The 17,198-nt window shown below is 44.3% G+C and overlaps 1 protein-coding gene across 1 annotated transcript in view; it reads right to left on the bottom strand.

Annotated features, from left to right (window-relative positions):
• Window positions 1–1,615: 1,615 nt before the first annotated feature.
• Window positions 1,616–17,198, bottom strand: part of plxna3 (plexin A3) — a gene marked incomplete at its 5' end in the record, with an annotated part of 238,462 nt that continues 222,879 nt past the window's right edge. Inside the window, 8 exons of the mRNA XM_080733945.1 lie at window positions 1,616–1,743; window positions 5,312–5,462; window positions 8,471–8,683; window positions 11,544–11,713; window positions 15,069–15,181; window positions 15,823–15,900; window positions 16,325–16,421; window positions 17,060–17,163. Of these exons, the coding sequence (XP_080590071.1) occupies window positions 1,648–1,743; window positions 5,312–5,462; window positions 8,471–8,683; window positions 11,544–11,713; window positions 15,069–15,181; window positions 15,823–15,900; window positions 16,325–16,421; window positions 17,060–17,163 (1,022 nt within the window). The 3' untranslated portion in view covers window positions 1,616–1,647. The remainder of the gene's footprint in view (window positions 1,744–5,311; window positions 5,463–8,470; window positions 8,684–11,543; window positions 11,714–15,068; window positions 15,182–15,822; window positions 15,901–16,324; window positions 16,422–17,059; window positions 17,164–17,198) is intronic.

The raw sequence follows: 17,198 nt of genomic DNA, 5'->3' as shown, positions 1-17,198 counted from the left end.
GAGAGGAGGGGAGAAGGAGGAGAGTAAAGGGGAACACACACCGGACGCGGAGGAGGCACGGAGGCGGCACGGAGGCGGCACGGAGGCGGCACGGAAGCGGCGCGTCAAAACATACGGCCCCTTTGTTTTCAATGAACTAACCCACACCGGCAGCGTCAGACGCGTATAGCCGCGGGTCTGCCGCCTCGCCTGCCGCGCCGATACGCTGCCGTTCTATTTTTCCAGCGTTGCCGCGCGGTGAGCATGTTTCTCCCGTGTTTCTCCAAACCGGGGAAATGCATGTGCTGTGTGGCAGCGCGCCGCATCCAGTTCAGATTACCGCGCGGCACTTCACGTGCGTCGATACCGCGACGCGCCGCTACGCAGCCGCCCACGTCCAGTGTGTGGTCCCCTTGAGAGAGGAGAGGAGAGGAGGAGAATGGACACAGGTTCAGGTCGGTCGCTAGGCATCGGGCTCAGTGTGCTGTGGGTCAGTGATTGTCCAGACAGAGTGGTTTAGTTTGTACAGGCCGTCCTTATAGATTTACACTGGTTCTCACAGAAGTGGATTCCAGGGACTCTGTGGGTTCCTTTAGAGGGGTCTAAATTGACCCCATACAAGTCTGTAACTCTGACAGTGGTACAAATGTACCACTGTCAGAGTTAAGGGGGAGACGTTGTAATTTGAAAGTTTGAGAAACAGCGTTATCCAGGATCCTCAACTAGGAACGAAGAAGAACTCCTCAAGGTCGAGTCAGATAAACACTGTCTTCTGTTCAACTCAAAGACTTCCTTTTTCTTCCTCCTCCAACAACTCTTTTAAGTCTCCAGAGCTTTTTTCTCTCCAGGTCGTGGATTTGAAGGTCGGGTCAAATAGTTTAATACCCGTGAGCCTGAGATGTTCTCATCGATTTTCAAGGTGGACCCACAATTCCTTGGGTCAGATTTGACTCTACCTTTCGAAACATCGACCTAGATTGCTTTTAAAGCTACCAGGCCGTCGATAGATATCAAGGTCAAGTTAACAGCCTGGCATCTGGAGAGGTCATGCTTGGCCAGGTGGTTGGAAGTCGTTAAGAAACCTTCAGAGCAGCTTCATTCATCTTCAGGACAGGCAGATCTTTTTTTTAGTTTTGTTTTGTTTTGTTTCGTGGTCCAAAACTGACTCGACCCTAGAAATCTTCACCCTAGTTTCCAGAATCCCTCCACCAAGCCACGCCGTTCGTTCGTTAGTAACCATGGCTGGTTTCCATAGCAACAGTGAAAGCAGGTTTCAACAACTTATCCCCTCCTCGATCCCCTGCTCGTTTGTTTCTTTGTTTCCACCTGCTGTGAGGCGTCAGAATCCAAATCAAAGTGCGGCGGCTGCAATCCAGGAGTTTATAAGTTGAAGTTTGTTGTTGTTCAGAAGTAATAGCTCCGTCTGCAAAAAAAACAATAAGTCCATCCAGATTTTTTTTTGGGGGGGGGGAAGTAAGGAAGGTGGGCTCCGGCCCCCCCAAATTACAAAAGGGGCGGAGCTGTGGCTGTGAGATCCATCAGTTCACCCCCCCACCCCCACCCCACCCTCAGTCTCCCCTCTCCCATTCACCCTCCCTCCCTCCCTCCCACCCATCCACCCGTCCATCCATCCATCTCTGTGTCCATCTGTCCGTGAGTGTCCTGCTCTCAGCTGCTCCCAGACATCAGGTTGATGGCTTGCTCCAGCTTGTGTCTGAGCTTGTGTTTACGACAGTACCCGTCCCGGTCCAGCGCCGTCAGGATCTGCGGAGGAGAGGACAAGGTCAGACGTGACGATGACGACGACGACACGGTTTAAAACCGCTGTGTTGTCTTGTCATTCTCTGCGGTTCCGTCCTGTTGTTTCAAGACATTAACTGGACGTGAATAATTAGAAACGGCAAAGTAATCAAACAATATAGATCTATTGATTAACTCAATCAGCGCCTTTCACGGGATGTCGCGTGAAAAGTAATAGAGTATCTATAGAGCCATTCACGCGATGTCGCGTGAAAAGTAATATATTACTGTAACGGCGAGTAAAAATACCTAGTACAATGGCCGACGCTCCGGAGACGAAATCCGCGCTGATTTGTCATCATCACGGCTCCACGAGCACACAATAGTCATCCCATAACATTGAGGTGGACGGCCGATCTCATCTTTAATGTCCATTATCTCAAAACTACACTTTAGAAGCTAGGATGGAGGCAGATGCTCGCTTATTTTACACAGTTATAAAAGCTCCCGGTCGGCCATTACACAACTCCACGTGGACACGCATCGGTTCCGGCGCACGATCCGATGACGTCAGACCGGAAGTACTTCCGGTCTAGACTTCTGGCCTTCAAAATAAGACAGCGGCCGTTAATGGGGCCGGGAGGGGGCACTCTGGACCCCCTAATCCGTTAATGTCCTGGGCTCAGAATGAGTTAATACAGTTGTAAAGAGTTGATGTAACAATATTGTCAATTTCTCGATAAATGTCTCGATAACTGTGAACCTAAAATGGCACTGTAATAAACTATGAGATTACAATAACTGAGTATTACTGTACATATTTTTTGAGAAGCAATTTCCCAGAATTGCATCTTTCTAGTTGTTATCCCATCCCAACTACTAATTGAAGCCGAGGTTGATTGCCCCGATTCGCAAGGACAGGGTCTCACAGCACATGGTTGGTTCTACAGACTCCAACTTTCACACACAGATAGCTCAGATCTTTGCCTACGGTCTTAGCTACTTCCCCTGCCGTTACTGTACTTGCATGATGTACAGTTGTACAAAACATTTTCAGTAGAACTGCCGATCCAACCAATATGCTCATAAAAGGGCTGAGAGATACAGAGATCTCCATATATGGGCACATATCCGTTTTACATCACACTGACATCACACTGACACACATGGACTTAGTCCTACTGATGCCGTCAGTGTTCTCCATGTATGGGCATAAAGGGATCAATTCACTCCATCCTATGTCTGACCCAACTGCATATCCCTTTGATCTTGGAGATGCTGGCTTCAGCATTGACAATCCCATCCTGAAGGTTGCCAGAGGCAATGTAACTCCTCAGGAGTTCTTCAGATTACATCTAATTATTTCTCCCCAATTTAGTCGTTATGCCAAGTAGTTCCTCCCCAATTAGTTCCTTGTATCCTACTAGTCCAGTAATTTTAGGCCAAAATTAGGCTAAACCTAAAACAAATTGCAATAGTAGCAAACTCAACTGATTTTGTATCCTCAATATGTCCTTAGTGAGAGAAAAAAAGTCCCAAGGAATCCCACCAGGGCAAAATTTTGAAAACGACCTACCTACCTTCACTTACTATACACTACAATATAAAGGAAAAAATGACTCCCAAAAAATCTGCTTCAAGTTGGATGTGAGGGGTCAAACTAGGGTTTTTTAATTATTCTGAATCCATTGCAAGCATTTGTTTTGCACGAAAAACATTCCTTGGGCAAGAAATGGCCACTCAAAACGATGGTTTAGTGATGAGTCATCAATTTTCACAGTCTTTTGGGGTCCGTTTTTAGCCCATGGAATGTTTTTCATGCAAAACAAATGCTTGCAATGGATTCAGAATAATTAAAAACCCCTAGTTTGACCCCTCACATCCCACTTAAAGCAGATTTTTTAGGAGTCATATTTTCCTTTATAGTGTAGTGTATAGTAAGGGACAGAACGAAATTTATGGAGGGGGGTCACTGGAGGAAATGTATATGCCCTGATATAAAATGCTATGACCCTCCCTCTGTATGTGGGAAAAAATCAGTGGCCCTCCCCAACCAAAAAAAGAAAAGAAGATGGCCCTCCCCTAAAACATAACATTTTATACATGAGTAAAATGATCCCTAAAAACATAAACTTATTCATAAACGCAACTGCAGTAATAATAGCACTATATACGAGAACATGAATAAAGCAAATTCACCTCCCCCTATGAGACTCGAACCGGCGGCCCCACGGGACGAATGGATCGTTAGCACAGTGACTAATGCACTGAGCTATCTTCACAGATAACATTTTAGTGAATAAAAGTGAACTCTAGAACTTAAGCTACCACTTCTATATCATATGATGTTACAGGACTTAGGAGAAGGCTATGAATGTTTAATCTGTAAACTCACCGCTTCATCTATCTGTCTGGGAGATTTTATACGCAAATGTGAAAGTGAAGAAAAATGCTTTCCATTGGAACACTGCCATCCTTTAAGATGATCCACTGCCGGCCGAACTTAACCCTATATATTAAAACAGGGATGCCATATGTTTCATCAATGAGACTATCCCTAAAAGATTCCCGTTGTGGTGGAGAAAGAAAAAAAGACGAAAAAACCTCGAAGCCAAAATCAAAATCCAAACAGCCACACACACGCAATTCCAGTAGGACTTGCCTAACCCCTCTGATCTTCTTGTTGTCCGTGCTCTTCTCTAATTTAGTTTCGAGTCTGACAAGACTCTCCTCAGCAGAGAGGGTCTGCAGCGAAGCTCTTAAATTGTGATCCAAGTAACTTTTAGTACGCACATTTGTTCTCTTGATGTTGTAAGACGCCATGTTTGTTGTGTTCTGAACTTTTCCCTCTGACTAAAAGTATTGTCGCTGCCAGGAAGAGCGTCAGTGATTGGCCAGAAACTGCACACGCCTACTGGCTGGATAGGCCAAGCTAAATGATTGACACATAGAAGGAACAATGGGAAAGGCTCAATAGCCCAGCTGTTGGGAAAAACCAAGATAAGCAACGGAGGGGTGTCAATGACTATTGTTGTACTATTATTCAGGAAAGCTGTAAAGAAAATATGCATATAAAATCCGGGCTCATTTTAAAAATAAAAATTGGATGACCCTCCCTTGGACTCAAAGTAAAATTTGATGACCCTCCCTCAAACTAAAACTAAAAAGACATGACCCTCCCCTATTTTCCTCCAGTGACCCCCCTCCATAAATTTCCCTAGGTCCCTAAGTGAAGGTAGTCGTTTTCAAAACTTTGCCCCGATGGGATTCCTTGGGACTTTTTTTCCCTCACTAAGGACATAATGAGGATACAGAATCAGTTGAGTTTGCTACTATTGCAATTTGTTTTAGGTTTTTTCATATAATGACTGGACTATACTGGCTCACCTGCCAGTGAGGAGCCCCCACCGGGAGGACACAGAGCCCCTGCTCTACTCCTTCCATTCAACACTCCCCGCTGACTAGATTGTGCGGTGGTGGGCAGGTGTACCTTTACCACCGCGCCACCCCGAGACGCAGAGAACATTCCACAAGTCTGAGCTCATCATGGAGCATGCCCAGTGTGATGATGTCATCAACAGGAGCCACTCACCTCCTCCTTGTACTTGTTGATGTAGAAGTAGAGCTCACTGAGCGCGCTCAGTGTGTTGAACTCGGTGCCGTGGAGACGAGACTGCTCCACCAGGTAGGCGTCCATGTCCTGGTCACTGATGGACGGCATCTTAGAGATGTCCCTGTAGTACCTGCACACACACACACACACACACACACACACACACACACACACACACACGCGCACACGTACACACACACACACACACACACACATGTTTATGTTACTATAGACCATCTTAGAGATGTCCCTGTAATACCTACACACACACACACACACACACACACACGCACACACGGTTATGTTACTATAGACAGTTTTCCTGAGCACTCCCCTGTAGAGGGCGCAGTCAGCCATAGCTGCAGTGCAACTCTAGTCTGTTGATACGCTGGACGAGGAGCTAGAAGTGGATGAAAAAATATATCAACCTAAAGGACTTTGTTCCCACAAAGAACAGCACAGTAGGTTATGAAAACCTTTAGTTAGCTACTCACTCTTAACACTTCTGCTGCCTCTTACTTTGAAGGGATGAATTTTCCTTGGTGCCGCACCGCTTCCTCCATTGGCCGCCGATATTATTTTGAAGTTGTTGTGTGGGGTTGTTTTTGCGCAGATGGATTATCACTTTACTTCAACGTTTACGTCATCTAGTCACATGACATAAGTGCCCATGAAAAGTGTCATGGCCGCGCCCAGCCGAGTGCAGTTTGTACTGTATGCCAGCCTTGGGGTCAAACTTCTTTTTTTTTAGTAAATGAAGTCTCTTTATGGGTCTCTCAATGGATTTGCTATGGAGGAGCTTCACTTCGCGTGCACGCCCAACGTGCGTTGTAAACAAATCGCGGACATTACAGATGCGGGCAGGACCGGAGCGACATACAGTAAGAAATAATACTTTTAATGTATTTACAGTAACAGTGAAGAGGTGACCCGTCAACGGTGTCAGGATATTAACCCTTTCATTGACGAGCTGACATGTCAACGGCAGCAGAAGTGTTAATGTTAGCATGCAGCCTGGGGAAGCCATGCGTGTTTTGTTTTGGTTTCCCGCGTTGTGCGTAGGGTTGACACCACAGCAAAGGCTGTGCATTCTACAGGCAGCGCTCAGGAAAATGGACTAATCTTATGAGGACTTTTTAGAAATGTCCCTGTAATACCTTCTACACAAACATGTTCATGTTACTATCCTAGCAAGGGTGTTTATGTTGTGCTTACCTCTCCACCCAGCTCTTGTAGATAGGAATGTCTTTATAACCAATTTATTTAGTTAGTACAGTTGTTATGCTAGTTGTAATGTTAGTTAGTATTTAGTAAGTAGTGTTTCTTACCTCTCGTCTCCACCCAGCTCTAGTAGTTAGGAATGTCTTTATAACTAGGTATTCTAGTAGTTAGTAGTGTTTCTTACCTCTCCACCCAGCTCTAGTAGTTAGGAATGTCTTTATAACTAATTTATTTTTTTAGTACAGTTGTTATGCTAGTTGTAATGTTAGTTAGTATTTAGGTAGTAGTGGTGCTTACCTCTCCACCCAGCTCTAGTAGTTAGGAATGTCTTTATAACTAGGTATTATAGTAGTTAGTAGTAATGCTTACCTCTCCACCCAGCTCTAGTAGTTAGGAATGTCTTTATAACTAGGTATTATAGTAGTTAGTAGTAATGCTTACCTCTCCACCCAGCTCTTGTAGTTGGGAATGTCTTTATAACTAATTTATTACGTTAGTACAGTTGTTATGCTAGTTGTTATGTTAGTTAGTATTTAGTTAGTAGTGTTTCTTATCTCTCCACCCAGCTCTAGTAGTTAGGAATGTCTTTATAACTAGGTACAGTAGTTAGTAGTTACCTCTCCACCCAGCTCTTGTAGTTGGGAATGTCTTTATAACTAGGTACTGTAGTTAGTTAGTAGTGTTTCTTACCTCTCCACCCAGCTCTAGTAGTTAGGAATGTCTTTATAACTAGGTATTATAGTAGTTAGTACCTCTCCACCCAGCTCTTGTAGTTACTGTAGGAATGTCTTTATAACTAGGTATTATAGTAGTTAGTACCTCTCCACCCAGCTCTTGTAGTTACTGTAGGAATGTCTTTATAACTAGGTATTATAGTAGTTAGTAGTGTCTCTTACCTCTCCACCCAGCTCTAGTAGTTAGGAATGTCTTTATAACTAGGTATTTAGTTAGTATTTAGTTAGTAGTGTTTCTTACCTCTCCACCCAGCTCTAGTAGTTAGGAATGTCTTTATAACTAGGTACAGTAGTTAGTTAGTAGTGTCTCTTACCTCTCCATCCAGCTCTAGTAGTTAGGAATGTCTTTATAACTAGGTACAGTATTTAGTTAGTAGTGTCTCTTACCTCTCCACCCAGCTCTAGTAGTTAGGAATGTCTTTATAACTAGGTACAGTAGTTAGTTAGTAGTGTTTCTTACCTCTCCATCCAGCTCTAGTAGTTAGGAATGTCTTTATAACTAGGTATTTAGTTAGTATTTAGTTAGTAGTGTTTCTTACCTCTCCACCCAGCTCTAGTAGTTAGGAATGTCTTTATAACTAATTTATTAAGTTAGTACAGTTGTTATGCTAGTTGTTATGTTAGTTAGTATTTAGTTAGTAGTGTTTCTTACCTCTCCACCCAGCTCTAGTAGTTAGGAATGTCTTTATAACTAGGTATTTAGTTAGTATTTAGTTAGTAGTGTTTCTTACCTCTCCACCCAGCTCTAGTAGTTAGGAATGTCTTTATAACTAATTTATTAAGTTAGTACAGTTGTTATGCTAGTTGTTATGTTAGTTAGTATTTAGTTAGTAGTGTTTCTTACCTCTCCACCCAGCTCTAGTAGTTAGGAATGTCTTTATAAACTAGGTATTTAGTTAGTATTTAGTTAGTAGTGTCTCTTACCTCTCCACCCAGCTCTAGTAGTTGGGAATGTCTTTATAACTAGGTACAGTAGTTAGTTAGTAGTGTTTCTTACCTCTCCACCCAGCTCTAGTAGTTGGGAATGTCTTTATAACTAGGTACAGTAGTTAGTTAGTAGTGTTTCTTATCTCTCCACCCAGCTCTAGTAGTTAGGAATGTCTTTATAACTCATTTATTTAGTTAGTACAGTTGTTATGCTAGTTGTAATGTTAGTTAGTATTTAGGTAGTAGTGGTGCTTACCTCTCCACCCAGCTCTTGTAGTTGGGAATGTCTTTAGCGTACAGCAGCTTGTTGGAGGGGGAGTCCTTCCCCAGGCGGTGCTCGGAGGTGGAGCAGGAGTCCATGAAGGTCTGGGCCACCACCGACAGGCAGGCGTCCGTGATGCTGCTCTTATGGATGTCAAACACAAACTGAGGGTTCTTGATCACATTCACCCAGAACCTCAGCGGAAGACTGGACGGATGGACAGAGAGACAGAGAGACAGACAGACAGACAGAGAGACAGAGAGACAGACAGACAGACAGACAGACAGACAGACAGACAGACAGACAGACAGACAGACAGACAGACAGGAAAAGAGTCATTCGTTGAGCTAGTTATATCAAAAGGTTAACACATCTTCATTCATTTGTCGGGCCTGCTGTGATGTTGATGTGATGTACGTGCTCTTTGTGTTATGATTATTTTGTATTCTTTGGGGTTTTGTTTTTGTGGGTTTTTTTTTTTGTTTGTTTATTTTTTGCTTTTATTGTGATGTATATGTTTTGAAAGTAAAAATAAAAATAAACATATTGTTTAAAAAAAAAAAAAAATGCCATTACAATCCTGACCAAAGTTTTCAGAAAAAATGTAGGTCAGGATTTAGAATATTTATTATTAACACATTGGATGCCCAGAATTATTCAACATTTAATTTGCTATTTTACCTACCTTCGAGGTACTGGCGAGAAAAGTAATCAGAGTAAATGTAATCCAAGCATGTCCTGTTTATTTCTCGAAAATCTTTTCTTTCAGTCAGGACCGTTTTTTATCAATCCTAAGCCACAGCGTTTGTGTGACGGCCGGTAGAAGAGGCCGCCGTTTTGAACATGAAAGTGGTTTAAAAGCTAGATTAGGAGAAAACTGCATGTTTGTGCAGCAGCTTTACAGGGCAGTGAACGAGGCAGACAGCACTTCCCGGTCATGTGATCCCGCGGTGCATTTTGGGAAATGGAGTTTGTTTCATCACCACGGTAGTACAGTACAGGTGCTACAGTACAGTATAGTTTACTGTACAACGTGGCAAGCGCGTCGTTGGGCACACGTAGACATCAAAGAAATTGACGCGTTGCCACCTCGTGGGCACCCGTTGAGTTAAAACATTTTAAAGAAAATACTGTACATAAAAACAACAACCCCAAAAGAGGTTCCCAAATTTGAAGGTAAACCCCCAAAATACGAGAGTAGTTCACCCCAAAAATCCAGACAAATCTGCCATTGCAAAGAAAAAATGCCCTCTGCAGATCAGGTCTGGCCCCTCTCAGTTATTCAAATATTTCACGGCTCACAAGTCGTGAGGAACCAACCAGGGCCAAGTATGCAAATATAGCCAGGGTGTATCACCTTTGCGCTACTCTGATTTTTGTTTGTGAATTGTTTTATTCATGAAAACGTGTTCCTCCTGATAGCTTTAAAAATCCATTTAGGCCTGAACACATTATGACGCAATATTTTATGCTTTAACTATTGAAAAATAGCAGATATACAAGCTCACAGCGCGGCACCGAGTGCCGCGCTGCGAGCTTGTAGATCTGCTATTTTTGAAAAATTGTGAGAATCAGAATTTTGACCCGATTCTAGAAGTGTCTTTTGAATCCTTCTAAGATTTTTGGAAAAAAAAACTATGTTTCTATGTCAGCAATCTGGCCAGCCATCGTCAAAGAAAAGGTCCTTTTCACTTAACTGGAGCTCAGTTAGTCTGTTCTTGAGAGACTACTAATGTCAGTGGTGCTCAAACCTTTTCATGTGAAGGACCCCCAAAATGATATTTATTTGGCCACGGACCCCCATTTCAAAATATCTAGTTCCAGGGACCACCCAGAAGCAAAATTTGAGTTACAAACGTTCGCTTTGAAAATACATATTATATTCAAAGATTTGCCCACATTTCCACGACTTTTTCAAAAATAGCAGATCTACAAGCTCGCAGCGCGGCACTCGGTGCCGCGCTGTGAGCTTGTAGATCTGCTATTTTTCACTGGTTAAAGCAGTCAATAATTTTAGGCCTAAATGGGTTAAGTACCCTGGCAGCTGGTCTCTTATTAGAACATGTATTAGTGTGTGTGTGCGTGCGCGTGAGTGTGCGTGAGTGTGTGTGCATGTGTGCATGTGTGTGTGGTTGCGTGCGTGCCTCACTAACCTCGCCTACCAGGCTTTCTGGGGGAAAGCCTGGTGTTCGTTCACAACAGGCCGTTTGGTTTCTGCCCAACGTGGAAACCACTAGAAGAAGCGGCGTCGCTTTGATTTGGTTCCCCCCGTTTGTTTCCCCAATCCCTATTAAAAACTCATTGAATGCCATTTCAAGATGGCCCCCAAGTACCAGACTGCCACTATCCTAGATTTCTAGTGCACGGATCAATTTTTAGTGCACGGATCGTGCACGCCCATGCACCATATATGCATCATATGTGTAGTACTTTTTAACAGCTTTCAAACAAAAAAATCCGCTTGGAAATCCGTTCAGGCATTCATGAGTTACAAGCCTTCAAAGTCAGACAAAACAGCCATTTTTGACATTTTGAAAGATGTGTTTGTTTGTTATGGGGCTACACATGCAATTTCACAATTGCGATCATGCCTAATACATTTGAGGCATTTTTAGAAATTTTTTTATAAAAAAAAATTTTGAAAAAAAAGAAATTCTTTTTTTTTTTTTTTTTTTTCAAAATGGCTTCCAACTCGGGAAACTCGGGCTCTGGCAGCCTGGGACTACTGTAATAACTCGGGAAACTCGGGCCTTGGCAGTCAATGAGTTAAAATGCTTGAGTAGCCTAGAGTAGTCTTGCCAGTCGCTACGAGTTGGACTAAAAGATGCATATACTGTACCAAACACATTTTTCAAAAGCAAAACTACTCCGCATCAAGGAGTTTATTAGGTAGGCCCCTAAAAGTATGTCCTTGAGCGCAGGGGAATAATTTTGGGTTAAAACAGTTTCCGGTGGATAGTTCCGGCCAAATTGTAGTCTTTGAGTACTACAACATGATGCGTTGTGGTTTCCGCTCCAGACCGGTTACAAGCCCGAAAAGTGAAGTGATCCCAGACTAGTGCCTCACCAGTTACTCTTCCATGTGTGACGGACGTCGGGGTCGGTGATTTGCCGTTTGTCCGCCTGTTCGTCCAGGAAGTCAAACATGTACTTGATAGCCAATGGCAGCGCAGAGCCGCGGTGCGCCGTGCTGAACACCGTCTCAAACAGGTCGTCCACGAACTTCTGCAGCGTCCCCTGTGGGCGGGAGGACAGAACAACACGCACGGTGAGAACAATCAAAGATGCTTCATTTAGGAAGATGGCCCATCCTGCACTTCGCTACTAAGGACAAAATCTTTTTGCATTTATTTAACCAATTGACTGCTCGGAAAAACTGTAATTATTTTCGTACCTTTTAACGTGGGCGTGCGTGTCCATCGTGCATGATAGTGCCAAATCGCGCAAGATCCGCGTGCACACCTTGGTCCATTCGCGATTACAAAATCATTATTTCAATGATGATTAATAGCTTGGGAAACTCGGGCCTGGCACGCAAAGATCTCGGGAATAGCTCGGAGAAACTCTTGCTTTGTCAGTCAATGAGTTAAGTAGGCGCCGTCTGATGGCAGATCTTACGTCCTATGTTTACTGCTGCTGGATCTTGCGAGCGTGCGTTGCTGGGACCGAGAAAGGGCGATGACAAAGATGATTTTCTCCTGATTCGTCTCGCATTTTAGCATCAGAATGTTGTGCAGATTGTGTGGCTTGTGAAGAACGGCTCATAATATTTAGTTCAGTGACCATGTGGCTAAAGAATGGGTCAATGGGGTTGGCGAAAGGGCCTTTCTGTGTGGAGTTTGCATGTTCTCCCCGTGTCTCCTAGGGTTGATACCCTCACAAAAACATGCAGTAATCCTGGTCTCTATACTGCCTCCCCCTGGCCAGCCGGGGCGCCTGATGGAGGGGAAAGGAACTGGTTGGAATAACGTGTTCTTTCCATACTCTACGTCCAAACCAGGGAAATCCCCCTTGGCTTGGACTCCTCATGCAAAGAAGGAAGCATGAGGTCAGTCCGTTGTCTCCCCAGGCGCGGCAGAGGGAGAGCAGAGCCCAGGATTACATAGGCAAATGGCACTGGGTGAAAATGGGTTACAAAATCATGGGATAAAAAATTTAGAGAAAAACGTCTGCCATTGGAATGAACAGACTCAAAAACTGGTAGAATATTATAAAGTCTATCCTTACATCGCCCTGACCTTTTCATGAATTGAGTACAAAGGACCCCAATGTAAACAAGCCATTGTGCTTCCTTGTGGTTTAAATCCTATTGGTGGACCTTGTATCTGAACTGTCCTGTCCTACCTTAGTAGCCAGTAGTCTGGTCAGATAGATCTTGTATCTGAAGTGTCCTGTCCTACCTTAGTAGCCAGTAGTCTGGTCAGATAGACCTTGTATCTGAACGGTCCTGTCCTACCTTAGTAGCCAGTAGTCTGGTCAGGTAGATCTGTCCTGTCCTACCTTAGTAGCCAGTAGTCTGGTCAGATAGACCTGTCCTGTCCTACCTTAGTAGCCAGTAGTCTGGTCAGATAGATCTGTCCTGTCCTACCTTAGTAGCCAGTAGTCTGGTCAGATAGATCTGTCCTGTCCTACCTTAGTAGCCAGTAGTCTGGTCAGATAGATCTGTCCTGTCCTACCTTAGTAGCCAGTAGTCTGGTCAGATAGACCTTGTATCTGAACTGTCCTGTCCTACCTTAGTAGCCAGTAGTCTGGTCAGGTAGATCTGTCCTGTCCTACCTTAGTAGCCAGTAGTCTGGTCAGATAGACCTGTCCTGTCCTACCTTAGTAGCCAGTAGTCTGGTCAGGTAGATCTGTCCTGTCCTACCTTAGTAGCCAGTAGTCTGGTCAGATAGATCTTGTATCTGAACTGTCCTGTCCTACCTTAGTAGCCAGTAGTCTGGTCAGGTAGATCTGTCCTGTCCTACCTTAGTAGCCAGTAGTCTGGTCAGATAGATCTGTCCTGTCCTACCTTAGTAGCCAGTAGTCTGGTCAGATAGATCTGTCCTGTCCTACCTTAGTAGCCAGTAGTCTGGTCAGATAGATCTGTCCTGTCCTACCTTAGTAGCCAGTAGTCTGGTCAGGTAGATCTGTCCTGTCCTACCTTAGTAGCCAGTAGTCTGGTCAGATAGATCTGTCCTGTCCTACCTTAGTAGCCAGTAGTCTGGTCAGGTAGATCTGTCCTGTCCTACCTTAGTAGCCAGTAGTCTGGTCAGGTAGATCTGTCCTGTCCTACCTTAGTAGCCAGTAGTCTGGTCAGATAGATCTGTCCTGTCCTACCTTAGTAGCCAGTAGTCTGGTCAGATAGATCTGTCCTGTCCTAACTTAGTAGCCAGTAGTCTGGTCAGATAGATCTGTCCTGTCCTACCTTAGTAGCCAGTAGTCTGGTCAGATAGATCTGTCCTGTCCTACCTTAGTAGCCAGTAGTCTGGTCAGATAGATCTGTCCTGTCCTACCTTAGTAGCCAGTAGTCTGGTCAGATAGAACTGTCCTGTCCTACCTTAGTAGCCAGTAGTCTGGTCAGGTAGATCTGTCCTGTCCTACCTTAGTAGCCAGTAGTCTGGTCAGATAGATCTGTCCTGTCCTACCTTAGTAGCCAGTAGTCTGGTCAGATAGATCTGTCCTGTCCTACCTTAGTAGCCAGTAGTCTGGTCAGATAGATCTGTCCTGTCCTACCTTAGTAGCCAGTAGTCTGGTCAGATAGATCTGTCCTGTCCTACCTTAGTAGCCAGTAGTCTGGTCAGGTAGATCTGAACTGTCCTACCTTAGTAGCCAGTAGTCTGGTCAGATAGATCTGTCCTGTCCTACCTTAGTAGCCAGTAGTCTGGTCAGGTAGATCTGTCCTGTCCTACCTTAGTAGCCAGTAGTCTGGTCAGGTAGATCTGTCCTGTCCTACCTTAGTAGCCAGTAGTCTGGTCAGATAGATCTGTCCTGTCCTACCTTAGTAGCCAGTAGTCTGGTCAGATAGATCTGTCCTGTCCTACCTTAGTAGCCAGTAGTCTGGTCAGATAGATCTGTCCTGTCCTACCTTAGTAGCCAGTAGTCTGGTCAGGTAGATCTGTCCTGTCCTACCTTAGTAGCCAGTAGTCTGGTCAGGTAGATCTGTCCTGTCCTACCTTAGTAGCCAGTAGTCTGGTCAGATAGATCTGTCCTGTCCTACCTTAGTAGCCAGTAGTCTGGTCAGATAGATCTGTCCTGTCCTACCTTAGTAGCCAGTAGTCTGGTCAGGTAGATCTGTCCTGTCCTACCTTAGTAGCCAGTAGTCTGGTCAGATAGATCTGTCCTGTCCTACCTTAGTAGCCAGTAGTCTGGTCAGGTAGATCTGTCCTGTCCTACCTTAGTAGCCAGTAGTCTGGTCAGATAGATCTGTCCTGTCCTACCTTAGTAGCCAGTAGTCTGGTCAGATAGATCTGTCCTGTCCTACCTTAGTAGCCAGTAGTCTGGTCAGATAGATCTGTCCTGTCCTACCTTAGTAGCCAGTAGTCTGGTCAGATAGATCTGTCCTGTCCTACCTTAGTAGCCAGTAGTCTGGTCAGATAGATCTGTCCTGTCCTACCTTAGTAGCCAGTAGTCTGGTCAGATAGATCTCAGAGACCATCTTGCTGCCCCGGTCTCCTTCCCTCTGGTCACTGTGTTCGTGGTTCTTCACCAGATGCCACAGTTTAGTACCTAGAAATACATATACACACATGTAATACTATTAGTACTACTAACATCATATTAGTATTATCAACTCTGGTCACAAGAAGAATGAGCAGCCATAGCTTAACCCATTTAGGCCTACGATTATTGACTGCTTTAACTACTGAAAAATAGCAGATATACAAGCTCACAGCGCGGCACCGAGTGCCGCGCTGCGAGCTTGTAGATCTGCTATTTTTGAAAAATCATGATTTTTCTTTGAATATATCTATTTAAAAGCGAACATTTGTAAATCAAATATTTGCTTCTGGGTGGTCCCTGGAACAACATATTTTGAGATGGGGGTCCGTGGCTAAATACCTGTAATTTTGGGGGTCCTTGACATGAAAAAGTTTGAGAACCACAGATTTAGAGGAAGGATTTAGAAGTCGGGTCAAAGATCGGGTCAAAGATATTCATAGACTTGCACACATTTTCAAGATTTTTCAAAAATAGCAGATCTACAAGCTCGCAGCGCGGCACTCGGTGCCGCGCTGTGAGCTTGTATATCTGCTATTTTTCTAAAGTTAAAGCATAAAATAATGGTTAAAGTGGTTAAAATCTAACGCGACTCGGGCGCGTTCCAGGTATTTGAGAGTTAATGCATAGAGAAAGTTGTGTATTGTGACCTGTTTCCTGGTCAGGAGTTATCATTGGAGCTCTGGATCTCAAACTGTCTGGACTGCTGGACGTGCGAAGTAAGGACTCTATGGAGAGAGAGAGAGACAGGGAGACAGACGGACAGGGGAGTGGGGAGAGGAGGAGAGGAGAGAGTAAGAGATGAGAGGAGATGTGTGGGGAGAGAAAGAGATTGAATATTGATCAAACAGAGACACAGCAATTCATCAAACTGACTGATAGAGAGAGAGAGAGAGAGAGAGAGAGAGAGAGAGAGAGAGAGAGGGCATCTCAGGTGTGTTGTCTCTTCCTCTGGTGTTGTTCTTGTGTTCAGAGAAAATTTCCTCCGTTCAATATAAAAAAAAAAGCCTTACATAAAAATAACATACATAATGTAATGTGAGTGAGTGAGTAAGTGAGTCAGTGTGTGTGTGTGTGTGTGTGTGTGTGTGTGTGTGTGTGTGTGTGTGTGTGTGTGTGTGTGTGTGTGTGTGTGTGTGTGTGCATGGTTACCATAGCGACTCAGCGAGCGTGTGAAGGTGAAAGAGTTGGCGATGTTGTACGCTGACACCTGCTTCTGCACCAAGGCAACCAGAGAGCCATCTGTCACCTAGCAACACATACAAAAATCAATCAATCAATCAATCTATCAATCAATCAATCTATCAATCAATCAATAAGTCGTCACAGATTCATGTTGTGCATGCAGGCGTGCATGCATGCGTGTGTATGTGTGAGGGGGTGAATGAATTATGAATCAGTTTAGTATGTGAACGGTCACAGCTTGACCGTATCTCTGTCTGTCTGTAACGCCTGACACTGTGGTTCCCCTGACACATCATCACTGTGACATCACAGTGATGTCACATCCTCAGAGCAGGGATCTCCATATATGGCCATAAAAGGCTGACACATCACTGTGACATCACAGGTGACATCACAGTGATGTCACATCCTCAGATCAGGGATCTCCATACGTGGGTATAAAAGGGATCTCCATATATGGGCATGTTCTGACATCACATCGTCGACTACATATGGGCATAAAATATATGGGCATAAAAGGGACATCAAGCCAGAGCGTGATGTCAGAGAAGCAAACCCATTCACATTAAGGTACACACACCTTCATACGATCAATGGTACCTGTGTGTGTGTGTGTGTGTGTGTGTGTGTGTGTGTGTGTGTGTGTGTGTGTGTGTGTGTGTGTGTGTGTGTGTGTGTGTGTGTGTGTGTGTGTGTGTGTACCTGGTAGTGCACCAGTGTGTTCAGTCTCTTCCAGTCACTTTCTATCTTGGTCGTAACGTCTTCATCCTGTAGGATGATTCTAGTCAGCCTGCCCTGTCTCCATTCTGAAACACACACACACACACACACACACACACAC

This window comes from Nannobrachium achirus (genome assembly GCF_963921795.1).
Source record: "Nannobrachium achirus genome assembly, chromosome: 9".
NCBI lineage: Eukaryota > Metazoa > Chordata > Actinopteri > Myctophiformes > Myctophidae > Nannobrachium > Nannobrachium achirus.
Note: the sequence above shows the minus strand (reverse complement) of the source record. Positions and strands in the feature narration are given on the sequence as shown.